At 44.4% G+C, this 17,060-nt stretch overlaps 1 protein-coding gene across 4 annotated transcripts in view; it reads left to right on the top strand.

Annotated features, from left to right (window-relative positions):
* LOC129172082 (1-phosphatidylinositol 4,5-bisphosphate phosphodiesterase beta-4-like) overlaps nt 1-17,060 on the top strand; it is an 84,245-nt gene that overhangs the window by 33,695 nt on the left and 33,490 nt on the right. For all 4 annotated transcript variants that reach the window (XM_054761456.1, XM_054761457.1, XM_054761459.1 and 1 more), the window contains 6 exons: nt 988-1,085; nt 9,705-9,785; nt 9,962-10,021; nt 13,119-13,262; nt 16,814-16,893; nt 16,972-17,025. In XM_054761456.1, coding sequence (XP_054617431.1) covers nt 1,002-1,085; nt 9,705-9,785; nt 9,962-10,021; nt 13,119-13,262; nt 16,814-16,893; nt 16,972-17,025 — 503 coding nt within the window. In that variant the 5' untranslated portion in view covers nt 988-1,001. The remainder of the gene's footprint in view (nt 1-987; nt 1,086-9,704; nt 9,786-9,961; nt 10,022-13,118; nt 13,263-16,813; nt 16,894-16,971; nt 17,026-17,060) is intronic.

The raw sequence follows: 17,060 nt of genomic DNA, 5'->3' as shown, positions 1-17,060 counted from the left end.
AGTATAGTGGTAGCAGTGGTAGAAGTAGTGGTAGTAGTAGTAGTGGTGGTAGTGGTGGTAGTGGTAGTAGTAGTGGTATAGTGGTAGTAGTAGTAGTGGTATAGTGGTAGTAGTAGTGGTGGTAGTGGTAGTAGTAGTAGTAGTAGTGGTATAGTGGTAGTAGTAGTGGTGGTAGTGGTAGTAGTAGTAGTAGTAGTGGTATAGTAGTAGTAGTAGTAGTGGTATAGTGGTAGTGGTGGTAGTGGTGGTAGTGGTGGTAGTAGTAGTGGTAGTGGTGGTAGTAGTAGTGGTGGTAGTGGTGGTAGTACTGTAGACTAGTGCTTGAGTCGAAGGTGAACCATGACAGAAGGAAACAATAGCGTGATGATGATGCTTGACTGGTGTGTTTGTATTGGATGTCATGAGGTGTGCCGTGGCCACTGTTGTGTTTTATTTGGATGTATGGTTCCAATGTGGTTCCAATGTGGTTCCAATGTGGTTCCAGTGTGGTTCCAAGTGCAGTAAAAGCAAAGCTGTGGGCTGAGAATGAGGCGTAAAGGAAACAAGTACAGTATGTGTGATTTGATGAGAGAATGAGGATGACTTGATACTTCCTGCACGTAACGTTACGCGTCATGTTCCCGCCATTGCTCGCCACATTTGACAGTGACGTAAAGAGAAGACTATATTTGGCGTGGTGCCATCAACATTTTCCTGTCGGCAGCCCCCCACCCCCGCACCTCGCGGCGCATGTCTCGGCACGTGCAGGTGTGTTGCATCCATCCAGCCTGCTGAGGATCCGTCGACTCTTCCACCCTCGCGTCGCCCAAATTAATCTTCCTCTTGTGCGCTTCTTTTGTCCGTGTCGTTACTCGGGGCCACGCCGCATGATTAGCACTTTAGCATGTGACAGCCCCCCGCCCCCCAGTGATAGAAGACAAAGGGAATCCGTGCTTGGCCGCATTTCTGTTGCACATAAGACTAATTTTCCTTACCTTCTGTTTGCAGGTTTGTGAGCAGCCATGACAAAGTCCTATGAGTTCAACTGGCAGAAGCACGTACCCGACTTCCTGCAGGACGGCGCCTCCTTCGACAGGTTTGATGAGGTAAAGACGAGGGATGGCTTCCATCCTGCCCGTTGGGTTTGGAAACTACCAGCTTCAAGTAGCTTCAGTGGAGTCTTACCTCTTTCACTGTCACCTTCTGCATCTTCTTTGCAATGGCTGGTGCGAAAAAGCCAAAGAAAAAGCTAAAAACGTGCAGAGTGAATGCTTTGCTACTCGCTGAAGTTTAGTAACGCATCCTGACGTTTTTAGTGTGATGTTGTGCGTGGTGAGTGTTGCAAAAAGCCAAAGAACAAGCAAAAAACATGCAGCGTTAATCCTTTGCTACTCGCTAAACTTTCATTTGGTGTGAGAGAGTTGCAAAAAGCCAAATAAAAAGCTAAAAACCTGTGCAGAGTCAACCCTGTGCTACTCGCTGAATTTATGCACCTTATGCTGACGCTCGGTGTGACGTCGTGTTGCAAATATCCTAAGAAAAAGCTAAAAACACGCACGCAGGAGCTTTAGCATCAAATGTTTACGTTGTTGGTGTGATGTCATGCATGATAAGAAGTGTTGCAAAAAGCTAAAAACACGTGCAGAGCTTGCATGTGTGTGGTTTTTTTAAGCTTTTTCTTTGGCTTTTTGCACCACTTTGTGACAGCATGCCACCATGCTAAAGTTTGGCCAAGTACCAAAGGATTGACTCTGCTCATCTTTGCGACACTTCTTGTCATGCATGATGTTGCAGTAAAAAGGTGAGGATACGGTGCTAAACCTCAGTGCCCAAAGCCAAAGAAAAAGCTACTTTGCTACCTGCTGAACTTGGGCACCACATGCTGGCATTTGCTGCGAGGTTGTGTTGGTAAGTGTTTAGTGAGCGCTTAATTAGCCTATGTGTGTTGCTAGCTACACAATAAGCTTGTTGACGCTGGCATCATTTGCTGTGTCTTATTATCATCCTTCGCTTTTAACCACCGGCCAGTCATTAGAGTGACATGCACACGCACACACACACAGTAGCAGGAGAGCAGAGGCGTGTTGTCTACTGTATATACAGTACTGCTGTGGATGCCACATTGATCACGCTCATTAAGAAGCCATAAGGCGACGGCTCCTTGTCTGCAGCTGATCTTTATCACTGATGCTGCATAAGTAATGGGACACAGGAGACAATTCTACTCCAGTAAAACAAGTCTTCATCTTGTGGAACGATTGCAGAGGACACGAGGACAGGGGAAGTGTGTCACCTAGTGTAGACATGCTAGTGGATGCGCATCGGGAAATCCCCTCAGTCCTCGTCAAGAACGTGACCTCCGGTGAAGGGGGGAGGAGAATCTCTCTCAGGCCCAGAAGAAGGCGTGAAAAAGGCAAAACATCCACAAGTAACTGAACTATAGATGCAGAGTATCTTTTTTTTTTTCAAAACGATACTTATAACTTCCTGCTTCTCAAGACGGCACGGTACTGATAACCCATAACTTTTTTTGTTGCGATGCAAGTGTGGTTTGTGTACACGTGAAATATGATGAATGACTACTAGCACTACTAGCACTACTATCAGGAGAACTATCCGGAGTATAAAGGGGGAGGAGCCACCTGCTGTGGCCCAGCAAGGTGCACTGTATTTGGTCACACGCTCCCAGCAGCCGATGTGCCACCACAGAGGTCTCTGGCAAACCTTTTGCACTTTTCCTTGCCTTTCTGGAACGGCTGAATTGGATTTACATGATTTCTTATTGGAGAAATTGATTTGGTTAGTGTCCGTTTTGGTTAGAGTCACCATTTTGGAAAGAATTAATGACACTAACCAAGGTTTTGCTTTACAGTACAGGCCAGAAGTTTGGACTCACCTTCTCATTCAATGCGTTGTATTTATTTACATTGTAGAGTCTCAGAACTGTGAATGAACACATGTGGAATTATGTACTTAACAAAATTGTAATTGTACACTAAGTCCCCTACAAACGAACATCCGACGTGCAAACTTTAGGAGGTACGAACAAAGCCGACTAGTCTATATTTTCATGTGTTTTGCCTTATAAGTCCATATTTCTACTGTACATGCTTGACCAGCAGAGGGCACTGTTACACTGCTAATGGGACCAACAGCGGTAGAACAAGAGGAGGAGGAGGGGAGGAGAGAGAAAGCTACATTGTTAGCTGTATGATACAACCAGGACAGAGCGTGTGATTCAAGTTTATGAAGAGTTAATAGGCCTGCTTAATTCTACACCACCCACAGAACACTACCTCTTTTAGAAGCGTCTAACCACCACGATGATTTTTACTTTTTTCCATTACCACCAACGACGTATGCTCGACCACTCCTCTTCAAAGGTAAATAACATTTATCATTACGTATTATTATATCATTTTTATTATTGTTTTTTTCATTAATTATCCTGGTTTAATATTACTACTGCATCCAAACTCATATTCAAGATTCAAGATTCAAGAGAGTTTTATTGTCATGTGCATGGTAAAACAGCAGTTATACCATGCAATGAAAATCTTATTCTGTTCATTCTCCCACAAAAAGAAAGAAAACACAAGAAAGAATAAGAACATAAGAAACATAAACACATAAACATATATACCAATAAATTAAGCAACAAAAACAGAAGAGACATTAATACAAATAAATAATACAAATAAATAAATAAATGAATAAATAAAGTGCTATGAGTGTGTGTGTGTGTTGCGTGCGGCGTGTGTGAGTGCTTCGTTGAGAAGCCTGATGGCCTGTGGGTAAAAGCTGTTTGCCAGCCTTGTGGTCCTGGACTTCAAACTCCTGTAGCGTCTGCCTGACGGTAGGAGTGTGAATAATGAGTGTTGTGGATGTGTGCTGTCCTTGATGAGGTTGTGTGTTCTTCGTAGGACTCTAGTTTTATAAATGTCTTGCAGTGAGGGGAGGGCTGCCCCAACATTTACATACACACACATATACTGTATATGTATACACGTACATGTAGTACCTACATCATTGGTAATATTACCTTTTCCTCTACTTAAGAACAATTAGGACTTAAGAACGGTGGTCTGGAACCAATTGTGTTCGTTAGTTGGGGATTTAGTATGTTGTGTGTGTCCAATCGTTTGGCCTGTAAGTGGAAACAATGAAGAAGCAAATTCTTGGAGGCTCCCAAACACAAACAGCTGATTAGCATTAAAGCTATACAGCGCGTTCCCGGTAGGAGCACTTTTCACTCGTCTAAATTGCAGCTTCAAGGTTAGATTTGGACAACACACTATAGTGGCACCTCTGACCTTTCAAATGGTTGAAAAATTCTACAATATGCGACCTTTGGGAAAATAAAAAAAACTGTGTAAATGGAGGCTTGATGAAAATGTTGAAAATGAAGATGAAAATGATATCCAGGAGTACATTTGGGAAAGATGATGATGTTATGTGTTAGCTGGTGATGTTTGTCTTCCACAGCGTGTGTGCCGAGTGGGACTGGAAACACCTTTTCCAAATAAGATGTTCACTAAGGCAACATTTAACCAACATGGCCGCTCCGAGCTCTAAGCCTCGACAAATCACAGTAAAGACGAGCAAATAGACACGCAGACAATTCCGCACCCTCCACTTATCTTTACATTCAATAGCTTTTTTAAATGATGTTACAACATCATTGGCCACTTTGGTACATTTTCTATATTAAAGATGCTAAAATAATGTATACAAGTGTCATTCTTACAGTACAAGAGCACATCATATCCCCAAGCATGCTGTAAGGCACGGGTCCCCAACTACCCGTCCGCAGGAAACGTTCAGCCGCCGCAATGATTAAGAAAACACTTGAAAAAAGAAAGAATAAAAGAATATGTAAATTGATTTAAATTTTGGAAATATGGGCCGTTAATTTAGTCAAAAAATAATATACAGTTTAATTCAAGATTCGACTTGTGCCACTTTGTTGGACAGCTCTTGAACGCACCATGTCCGACGCTGCACAGATCGACTACTATACTGTATTTTTACCCTTTTTCTTTCACCTCATATGTGCTTCTTGCGGTACCTGGTGCATGTCTCTACAATCCATCCATCTAAGGATCTATGGCTGATTCTTAGCTGCTACCTGTGCTGCCAAGTCAGAGCGTAGCTCCGATCGCATGGGTTTACCCCTCACAAGCCGAGTATTCATTCATCACTCGTGTGAGTAAATGGGAGTGAATACACCTCCTCTGCAGCATGGGAAATAGGAAGCCTGGAGGCAGTGTCTGCGTCCATTTCAATGGTGTCTGCCAAGTTCTCCCACACTAACACACACGCACACGCACACACACACACACACGCACACACACACACACACACACACACAAACAACACAAATATGCTAAACAGTATGGATTTTTTCTCCTCAAAAACACTGTGAGCCAAACCCTGCTGAGTGACAGATGGTCCAGACAGGTAACATGCATGTGTGTTAGTGAGTGTGTGTGTGGGTGTGTGCGCGTGTTGAGCAACAGGACGTGTCTTATCTATTTATAATGAATGTGCTTTAAAGACTCCTCCCTGAGCTACCACCTTATCGTGGTGGAGGAGTTTGCGTGTCCCGATGATCCTAGGAGCTAAGTTGTCAGGGGTTTCTATGCCCCTGGTAGGGTCACCCACGACAAACAGGTCCTAGGTGAGGGACCAGACAAAGAGTAGCTCAATAGACCTCTATGTTGACAAAAAACATTGGACCACGTTTTCCCTTGCCCGGACGCGGGTCACTGGGGCCCCCCTCTGGAGCCAGGCCTGGAGGAGGGGCACGATGGCGAGCGTCTGGTGGCCGGGCCAACGCCCATGGGGCTCGGCCGGGCACAGCCCGAAGAGACAACATGGGTCCCCCCTCCAATGAGCTCACCACTCATGGGAGGGGCCAAAGGGGTCGGGTGCAGAGTGAGCTGGGTGACAGCCGAAGGCGGGGGACCTTGGCGGTCCAATCCTCAGCTACAGAAACTAGCTCTAGGGACATGGAATGTCACCTCTCTGGTAGGGAAAGAGCCTGAGCTGGTGCATGAGGTTGAGAAGTTCCGGCTAGATATAGTCGGACTCACCTCAACGCACAGCAAGGGCTCTGGAACCAGTCCTCTTGAGAGGGGTTGGACCTTGTTCCACTCTGGCGTTGCCAGCAGTGAGAGGCGACGGGCAGGGGTGGCAATTCTTGTTGTGCCCCGGCTTGTGGCCGGCATGTTGGAGTTTAACCCGGTGAACGAGTGGTGGTTCCCCTTTTTAAGAAGGGGGACCGGAGGGTGTGTTCCAACTATCGTGGAATCACACTCCTCAGCCTCCCTGGTAAGGTCTATTCAGGGGTTCTGCAGATGAGGATCCGCTGGATAGTTGAATCTCGGATTCAGGAGGAGCAGTGTGGTTTTCGTCCTGGTCGTGGAACTGTGGACCAGCTCTACACTCTCAGCAGGGTCCTTGAGGGTGCATGGGAGTTTGCCCAACCAGTCTACATGTGTTTTGTGGACTTGGAGAAGGCATTCGACCGTGTTCCTCGAGGAATTTTGTGGGGAGTACTCCGGGAGTATGGGGTATCGGACCAGCTAATTCAAGCTGTTCGTTCCCTGTATGACCGGTGTCAGAGTTTGGTTCGCATTGCCGGCAATAAGTCGGACCCGTTTCCAGTGAAGGTTGGACTCCGCCAGGGCTGCCCTTTGTCACCAATTCTGTTCATTATTTTTATGGACAGAATTTCTAGGCGCAGCCAGGGCGTTGAGGGGTTCCGGTTTGGTGGCTGCAGGATTGAGTCTCTGCTTTTTGCAGATGATGTGGTCCTGCTGGCTTCATCAAGCCGTGAACTTCAACTTTCACTGGATCGGTTCGCAGCCGAGTGCGAAGCGGCCGGGATGAGAATCAGCACCTCCAAGTCCGAGTCCATGGTTCTCGCCCGGAAAAGGGTGGAATGCCATCTCCAGGTCGGGGATGAGATCCTGCCCCAAGTGGAGGAGTTTAGGTACCTTGGGGTCTTATTCACGAGTGAGGGAAGGATGGAACGCAAGATCGATAAGCGAATTGGTGCGGCGTCTGCAGTGATGCAGACGCTACATCGGTCTGTTGTGGTGAAGAGAGAGCTAAGCCAAAAGGCAAAGCTCTCAATTTACTGGTCGATCTACGTTCCTACCCTCACCTATGGTCATGAGCTTTGGGTAATGACCGAAAGGACAAGATCGCGGGTACAAGCGGCCGAAATGAGTTTTCTCCGTAGGGTGACTGGGCTCTCCCTTAGAGATAAGGTGAGAAGCACTGTCATCCGGGAGAGACTCGGAGTAGAACCGCTGCTCCTCCGCATTGAGAGGAGCCAGATGAGGTGGCTTGGGCATCTGGTCAGGATGCCTCCCGGACGCCTCCCTGGGGAGGTGTTCAGGGCAAGTCCGACCGGTAAAAGGCCTCGGGGAAGACCCAGGACACGTTGGAGAGACTATGTTTCCCAACTGGCCTGGGAACGCCTCGGGATCCACCGGGAGGAGCTGGACGAAGTGGCTGGGGAGACGAAAATCTGGGCCTCCCTGCTTAGGCTGTTGGCCCCGCGACCCGATCTCGGATAAGCGGTAGAAGATGGATGGATGGATGGTGCTTTAAAGAAAATACGCTTTTACCTCCCCGATTGATTTCAAGTTATGAATGTTTTTTTTGAGTGAGTTTGGTGAAATGAACTTCCCAGCGTTGGATGAATCTCCAGGCAGGCAGGTCAGAGGTCAGCTATGAGCTTCCGTCTTTATCACATGGCTTGGAAGTCAGTTGGTTGGTGTGTTTGGTTTCACGTGCGCTGCAAAGCCGCGTAATGATGACATCAGAAACCCTCAATTGGAGGGAAATAAACGTACCAAAACCAAACAAAGCAGACAAAGACTTCTTGGGATCTTTCTGGTGCTTGTTCCTTTTTTTGGCATGAAGGACAAAGACAAACCCTTTTAGTTTTTCACAGCATGACAGCTTTGCTGCCAAAGGAAAAGTGCCCATCATTCACAATCCTTATGTGAGACATGAACACACGTCTTTCTCTTGTCTGTGCCTTCTAAAGATATCAAAAAAGATAAAACGAGGCAGCTAAGAATGCACGTAATGGGACGCACCTGCAAAAACAGCCAACCAGCTCCATTTCCATCATGTGGGCTGCATATGAACAACATTGTTATTATTATTGTTATTAACATTGTTACGTCCAAGAACTACGTTACTGGCGTAGTGACACTTCACCACACCACAGTGGCTAGCTACTAGCCGGCTAGCGACTAGCTTCACCACACACTAGCCAAAGGTAAGGCTACATATTGGAGCTGCTGTGTTTTTGTTCCTTTCTATGTTGCTATGTGAAATCAATGCACCCAGGAAGGAAGTTCCCAAAATACTCCAAGTATGACATGTTATCATGAATGTACCTGTTACTACTTGATCACAGCATGGATGGAAAACCACTAAACCTTCTTGGAGCTTTTTGGACGTGTTTTTATAGGCGGGATAGGTGCGTCCCATTACATGCATTCTTAGCTGCCTCATTTTAGCTGTTTTTATATCTTTTAGAAGGCACAGAAAAGAGAAGGACGTGTGTTCATGTCTCACATAAGGATTGTGGGCAACAATCCACCCCCAAAAAAGTGCACTTTTCCCTTTCTTTTTTTTGTTTTTTACGACGTGAGGGGGAGCGGTGTTGGCGTCAGTCAGGCTGGAGATGAAAGTGGCCGGTGGAGCTTTGTCTATCTGCTCTGCTTTTTGGGGCTTTCATAAAAAGAAGGCAGACTCCTGAATGACATAGTAGCCACTTTTCAGCGTTTTTGGCAGGCTTTGGAAGTAACATCACAGCCGTAACAGAAGAGGGACATTGGAGCTTTTCCATCGGGTCCATGTGTGTTTTGGGGTCTTTGAAACTTTGTACAACATCACAGGCAGTTGACTGTAGAGCAGGCATCTTCAATTAAAATTGAGTATGGGGTCTGTTTATGCAACATTTTTCACGTCAAAGTTCCGAACCTCATTTTGTCTTAAATTGCATCAAACAAACTAGCTTAAACTAACTCGCAACATACCAGTCTGACTCCCAACGTCATCTTTCAAAGAACACTTTACTAACAGCACTACATTCATCACACAGCAACTCACACTCAAAACATACATATACAAACATGTACCAATATGACTTTAAAGTGTTGCTTTCTTCATTTTAAAGTTTTCTCATAAGGCATTGCGTCTGAGCAATGCATTCATTGGGATGCTGCAGTGCCGTCAGCTTCCCTCTGGGCTTTGGGCTAGGGGTCCTCTGGCTCCCTCTGGTGAACAAAGGCAGCATTGCAGCACCATTCACCATTTTCTATGTTTTCTATGATCTACCAATGCAATGGTTTTCTCAAACGAAAAGCATTATGGGAAAACATTAAAAAAAATCATATTTTAAACTGTTGTATTGGTCCATGTTTGTATATTTCTGAGTTATAACGATTGAGTGTTAAGTTGCTGTGTGATGAATTTCATGTTGTGTGTAAGATAAACTGTGAGTCAGACTGTTCTACTTCCACTTCAATCATAGCTCATGATTGGCTCCTGTCAAATAAAGAGCTGATTGGCCCTCACGGACTCCTGTGCGCCACAATATGCCATGACGTGGACACGTGCGGCTTATACACTGAAATTGACGGTACTTTTATTTGCCTAGCGTTCCCTTATGAACTGTTTTCCCTTCTTTCCAGGACCCATATATCTTTGAGCCCAACTGTCAGGTGAAGGTGGACGAGTATGGCTTTTTCATCACCTGGAAGAGCGAAGGAAAGGTACAAAAGCGAAGAAGAGCCAATGGCGGCCATGTTAGTTGTGTTGTTGACGCAGCAAGGGAAGAGGTGTCGGCCATGTTTGGTGTCGCTGATGTCAGATGATGGTAGAGCGTCATGGCAGGCATCACGTGTCTCCGTCCTCTCAGTGTCCTTCCTGTCCACCTGTCCTCCTGCAGGAAGGCCAGGTACTGGAGTGTTCCCTCATCAACAGTATTCGCGTCGGTGCCGTCCCAAAGGTGAGAAAACAAACCGTACCCGAATTTTATTTATTTCATTTATTTTTTGCATCTGCAGCCGTCTCTGCAGCTTCCCATCCACTTTTGGGTCAAATAGGACACTCTGTCTCTGTCACACAAGTCATTGTGCTACACTCGCCCCAAAAATACACATAATATTCGGTCACTTGATTGGATGTACACTAAGTCCCCTACTAACGAACATCCGACATGCGAACAATCGGAGATACGAACACAAGCCGACTGGTCTATTTTTTCATGTGTTTTGCCTTATAAGTCCATATTTATACTGTACATGCTTGACCAGCAGAGGGCACTGTTACACTGCTAATGGGACCAACAGATACAGGAAGACGAGGAAGAGGAGAGAGGAAGGCTACATTGTAGCTGTACAATGCAACCCGAACAGAGCATGTGATTAAAGTTTATGAAGAGTTAATAGGCCTGCTTAATTCTACACCACCCACAGAACACTACCTCTTTTAGAAGAGTCTAACCACGACGACCATTTGTCCTTTTTTTCAATAACTCCTCCTCCAACTCCACCACAACGACGTATGCTCGACCACTCCTCTTCAAAGGTAAATAACATTTATCATTACGTATTATTATATCACTTTTATTATTGTTTTTTTCATGAATTATCCTGGTTTAATATTACTACTGCATCCAAACTCATATTTACATACACACACATATACTGTATATGTATACACGTACATGTAGTACCTACATCATTGGTAATATTACCTTTAATATTACCTTTAATATTTCCTTTTCCTGTGTGTATATATATATATATATATATACACACAGTATATAGCGTTATTTTTTTTTATCTTTATTTTGTAATTAAGGTCATCAATTATATTTTAAAAATGCATTATTTAATGTGCTAAAATCTTTTTGTGTATTTATGTTGTATTATTTCCAAAAATATTCCTGGTACACTGTTTTAATTCTACATGTACTGTAACACATAAGACATACTGCCGAGTGAATATTTTATCTACCTTCATGGATGATCATTATAAGACAGAGAAACAACAAATGTTTCAAATTGAAATAAAAATACAACAAAAAAATAAAGGAAAAATATAAAATTGTAAAATATTATATATTTGTTGTTTTAGGACAGGGGTGTCCAAAGTGGGGCCGGGGGGCCATTTGCGGCCTGTTTACTGTTGGCCCGTGGCACATGGCAGAAATACAGTTAAACACTAAAAAAAACAGCAAAAATGGACAAACCACAGCAAAAAGGTACAATGTAAAGAAACCAGCTTCAAATATGTAAATAATAATACATTTATTATTATTCTGTTGCAATTATTATATATTACTCTTATTTATTATTATATGTAAATGTTTTTTTAGCGGCCGCACGGTGGTCTAGTGGTTAGCACGTTGGCCAACACAGTAACAGCTTGGAGATCGGGAAGACCTGGGTTGGATTCTCCCTTGGGCATTTCTGTGTGGAGTTTGCATGTTCTCCCCGTGTGTGTGTGGGTTTTCTCCGGGTACTCCGGCTTCCTCCCACATTCCAAAAACATGCAGGTGAGGTTAATTGGAGACTCTAAATTGTCCATAGGTGTGAATGTGAGTGTGAATGGTTGTTTGTCTATATGTGCCCTGCCATTGGCTGGCCACCAGTCCAGGGTGTACCCCGCCTGTCGCCCGAAGTCAGCTGGGATAGGCTCCAGCATGCCCCCGCGACCCTAATGAGGATGAAGCGGTATAGAAAATGGATGGATGGATGTTTTTTTAGCCTTTTAATAAAATAAAAAAGTGGCCCCCACATTCTTTGATTTTCTGTACGTGGCCCTCAGTGGAAAAGGTTTGGACACCCCTGTTGTATGATTTTCCATAAATGTTCCTTTATTCATTCATTGCGAGCAATTTCATTAATCCCAAAGTAGGACTTTCTGCTGCGGAAGTGTGACACGTACAGTACAGTATAGTATAGTACAGTATAATATAGCACAGTGCAGTATAGCATAGTACGTATAGTGCAGTACAGTATAGTATAGTATGTGTAGTACAGTATAGTACGTGTAGTACAGTATAGTACAGTATAGTATAGTACAGTACAGTATAGTATAGTACGTGTAGTGCAGTATAGTACAGTATAGTATAGCACAGTATAGTATAGTACAGTATAGTACAGTACAATATAGTATAGTACGTATAGTATAGCACAGTATAGTATAGTACAGTATAGAATAGTACAGTACAGTATAGTATAGTACGTATAGTACAGTATAGTATAGCACAGTATAGTATAGTACAGTATAGTACAGTACAATATAGTATAGTACGTATAGTAGTGTCGCATGCATAAAACATACAGTATAGTATAGTACAGTATAGTACGTATAGTACAGTATAGTACAGTACAGTATAGTATAGTACGTATAGTAGTGTCGCATGCATAAAACATACAGTATAGTATAGTACACATAGTACAGTATAGCACAGTATAGTATAGTACAGTATAGTACAGTACAGTATAGTAGAGTACGTATAGTAGTGTCGCATGCATAAAACATACAGTATAGTATAGTACAGTACAGTATAGTATAGTATGTATAGTACAGTACAGTACAGTATACTATAGTACGTATAGTAGAGTGGCATGCATAAAAGAGTGTCACACGTCATGCAGAAAGAAAGACGTTATGCACGGCTGACAGATAATTACGATGCAATGCCGTCAAGTCGCCAGCCTGCCGCCGCCGCAAGGGTGCGAGCGGGCTTTGCTAGCTGCGTATTGTTGACAGAGAGCAGACGTCCGTTTGCTGTCTGATCCCTGGCGTGTACACATGTAAGAGCACGTCGCAAGATGGTGTGGCCAGATAGCAGCTCGCCTTGTTGTTTGGCTAAAACGCTGCTTTGACTGCTGATGAGCGAGAGAGAGAGGGGGAGGGAGAGAGAGGGCTTCTCCTCCGAGGTTAATGTGGTTACTTACACAAGCCCTCAGAGCTGTAACACATCATGCAATGAGCCACAGGAGATGTGGGCCAGCTGCTCGGTGTCCGCGTTTATGTCCCATTTCAACCTTTTCTACTCGCCACACCTATAAAACGTCTTCTTGTGTCAGGACCCAAAGATCCTGTCGTCATTCGAGGCCATCGGGAAGACGGAGGCCGACCTGGAGGGCTGCATCATCTGCATCTGCAGCGGCGCCGACCTGGTCAACCTCAGCTTCATGTTCATGGTGGCGGAGAACCCGGACACCGCCAGGGTAAAGAAACCCACAAATAATCCTTCCCACGGCCTTGAGATTAGAACATGAGGCACGGTTGCACATTCAGCAGTGCACATGCATGAGCGAGGACAAATGCATAGGCAGCTCAATATATAATAAATACAAGAAATATAAAACAAATACATACATACAGTACAAGTGTTGTGACAACAAACAGACAAGAGTTCCTTTGAAGCCAATAAATAAATAAATCAACTAATAGCCATAAATAGTCTGTAAAGGAAGTATGACCCGTTGCTTGTAGCATGTGCCCCACATCCCACTGGTGCCCTCCTGACATTAGTGATCCACTCACTTGTCACCATGCTCTAAAACAACAGCGGTGCAGCGCGCGCACGTGTGTGTGCATGTGCAGCTGACCCCTAAAAAGCTGCCTTACTGTACGTTTGTCTTAGTCATGACAAAGTGTGCATTAGTGATGGGCTTTTAATAGACAACAATCAAGGGACATTTTCCCTTGACTGATGAAAAATGACACATACTGGATGGAGCGACATATTTGAAGCTCCAGCGTTTGCCGCTTGAGGCCACATGTCCGGGCAAAACATTAGGTACGCCTGGATTTCTCTCACTCAACTAGAAAAAAAGCAGTCAAAGGCAAACACAAGCAAAATGCTCATCATTTGTGTAAAGCTGACTTCATGCTGTTTTTTCAAGAATCGCACATTTACTCTTACCAGTCGCATCGCATCAAAACAATTCATCTTTTCTGCTTTTCTAAAGAGATAGAATTGACATGAATGAATGCTGATGAGTGAATTTTCGTGAAGGATGCCTTACTTATAAATGGAACCTTTTTGTAGTCATGGCATAGAAAACCCATTTACGACCTTATACATTCACTTTAGAACATTACTAGAGCCGTCTAGACATGAAATAACACCCCTATAGTCACCTTTACACACCTATTACCCAATATGGTAGTAACCTTATCCAAGGCCACTAATTGATGTTTTTTTCAGGATTAACTGCACTGCAAATTTGTGGACTTTTATTATTTTTTTCCAAAATAGGCCCTTTTTTTTTAACAACACATTTTAATACTCATAAGTTGGTAATAATGTATAAATAAGTAATATGGGTAAAACTGCAGATGTACAATATCTTCTTTTTTTCCTCAAACCAATACCAATAACATTCTGCTTCTCAAGATCGATATGATACCGATAACCGATCACCTGGAGGTAAGAAGGACTGGAACAAATTAGGATTTCATTGATTAGTCCTCATGAAATATGATGACATTACAACTACCACATATCACTACTATCAGGAGAACCAGAGTATAGAGGGGGAGGAGCCACCTGCTGTGACCCAGCAAGGTGCACTGTATTCGGGCACATGTTCCGAGCAGCAGGTGTGACGCCACGGAGGTCTCCGGCAAACCTTTTGCACTTTTCAAACGTTTCAGGTGGCTGATAAGGTTTTTTCCTTGATGTTTTTTTCCCGTTTGGTACAACTGGCATACAAAAGTAAAGTTTAGCCAAGTGAAAATGAGTAGTAGTAACTGTTGCATGGATGCTGGGCTAAGCTAAAGCTAAAGCTCCTCCGGGCCTGTTTATAACTTTATGTTGACCTGAAAGATGATAAAATATATACATTTCCAGGAAAACCTTACATTTATTTCACAATATGTGACATTTTGTCTAATGGCATGTTTAGCAAAGTTAGAATGAGTAACAGTCAGTTGCATTTATGCTAGGCTAAGCTGAAGCTCCTCCAGGCCCATTTTTTTCAGAATATGTGAATATATTTTAGACATTTTGTGTAATGATATGTTCGGCTTCTTTTTAACTAAAACTGAACTGACTTAAGTTTTCGTTGACTAAAACTAGACTAACACAGTTACAGTTTTTGTCTACTAAAATTGGCCTAAAAGGATCGCATACACAGTAGAACTGGCTCAAATGTGACTAAAACAAGCAGCATTTTCCTCCAAAAGACTCCAAATAAAATCGCAACGCTGGTTCATCATCATGCACAAATGTACAGTATGCACACAGCATCTTTGTCCACAGGTGGAAGCACCCCAGCCCGCCATGTTCCTTGCTCACACGCACACAAACGCACCAAGACACCATCAGCACCTCTCAGCATGAACGTGGCCCACAGTGGCAGACCTCCGGACGTGATAGACTTATTTACATCTCACACACAGTAACAGATTGACTGCTGCCACAAACAGACTGCAGGCCCCGCAGGCTGTGTTATCTTGCTTAATGGCGTTATCTTCATGTCAGTCGTTAATGTGCTACGCCGCCACGGGCAAAGATGTTGATGGGAGATGCTCTCCTACTCACCAAGCTTCTCTCCTGTCTTCATACTGTTCCGTGGCGGCGACAGGGATTGAATTTCACCCAACCTGCGGCAGAATCTGCAGAAAATGTGTATTTTAATGTTGCCGTCACGGGAAAAGGTGTGTTTGCTCAAGATGGTGCATGATATGCTGCTTGCTCCAAATCCTCGGCGAACTGTAGAACAAGAAACCATTTTTTAAAATTCAAAATAGTGATTGCTTTTGACCCAAAATGTTTAACACGCCACAGATTATTTTGATGTTGCCATCATGAGAATAGTGCATGGTATGCTGCTTGGCTGAACTCAGGAAGATTCGTGGGTACAAGCGGCAGAAACCCTTTTTCTCCGTAGGGTGGCTGGGCTCTCCCTTAGAGATGAAGTGGGAAGCTCGGGGTAGAAGCGCTGCTCCTCCGCATTGAGTGGAGCCAGTTGAGGTGGCTCGGGCATCTGGGCTCCCTGGGGAGGGGTTCAGGGCACGTCCGACCCAGGACGCGTTGGAGAGACTATGTCTCTCAGCTGGCCTGGGAAGTTTGGCTGCTGGCGTCACGTTATTGAAGTAGGGAAGGAGTAGATTACAGTCAGTCAGTCCAACGTGTGGATAGTCCTTTCATGGGAAGAGGTTTCTTTAATGCAAGATAGTGCATGATATGCTGCTTTCTGCTATAAAGGAACAGAGGAAAAAACACTCAGGAGTAGTTAAGACCCAAAGGTTGGCCAAATCTGAGCACTATTAGCAGTGCTGTGCGTCATGTCACATGATCAGACTCTGACCATGCATGATATGCTGCTTGGTAAATGACATATTTTTCAAAATGTGGAATCATTTGGATTTTCAATCTGAGGACAAATGGGTTCAGTGTGCCGGCAAAGGCTAGGCTAGCTGGTTTGACGTCACACTCCACGTGGGTCATCTTCTTCGATGCCACAGACACAACCATCTTTATTCAAGAGAGTGCATGATATGCTGCCTGCATCTTGCTGAAGGAAAGAAAGACACCGCAGCCCAAATGTCCAGACAGGCAGGCGCTATCTCGTACGTCATGTGATCAGCATCACGTGACCTGTTTTGCTGCTGTGCTGTGCGCAGCATTGCATGTATCTCACGTCTAATAGCGATCCTAACGTCATGGCATTCTCAATGGGCGGGTTAGAAATAGCATAACGTGAGCATTTAACTCTACGCTGACATCCTGCTGGCATCTTTCTGTGTGCGCCGGTTGTGCTTCCAGAAATGGACGGAGGGACTGAGGTCGGTGATTCACAACTTCAAGGCCAACAACGTGTGCCCGATGACGTGCCTGAAGAAGCAGTGAGTGCGCCGTGCAGCCGTCCTTCCCGGCCTGGCAGCCAGGTCTAATGTGTCTTCATTTGCATGTCCTTGTCTTAGCTGGATGAGAATGTGCGTCCTGACCAACGTTAACGGCAAGATTCCCGTGAGAGGGTAAGAGTCCGTCCTCAGCGAGATGTTCGCTGCAT

This window comes from Dunckerocampus dactyliophorus, chromosome 19 (genome assembly GCF_027744805.1).
Source record: "Dunckerocampus dactyliophorus isolate RoL2022-P2 chromosome 19, RoL_Ddac_1.1, whole genome shotgun sequence".
NCBI classification, from domain to species: Eukaryota; Metazoa; Chordata; class Actinopteri; order Syngnathiformes; family Syngnathidae; genus Dunckerocampus; species Dunckerocampus dactyliophorus.
Note: the sequence above shows the minus strand (reverse complement) of the source record. Positions and strands in the feature narration are given on the sequence as shown.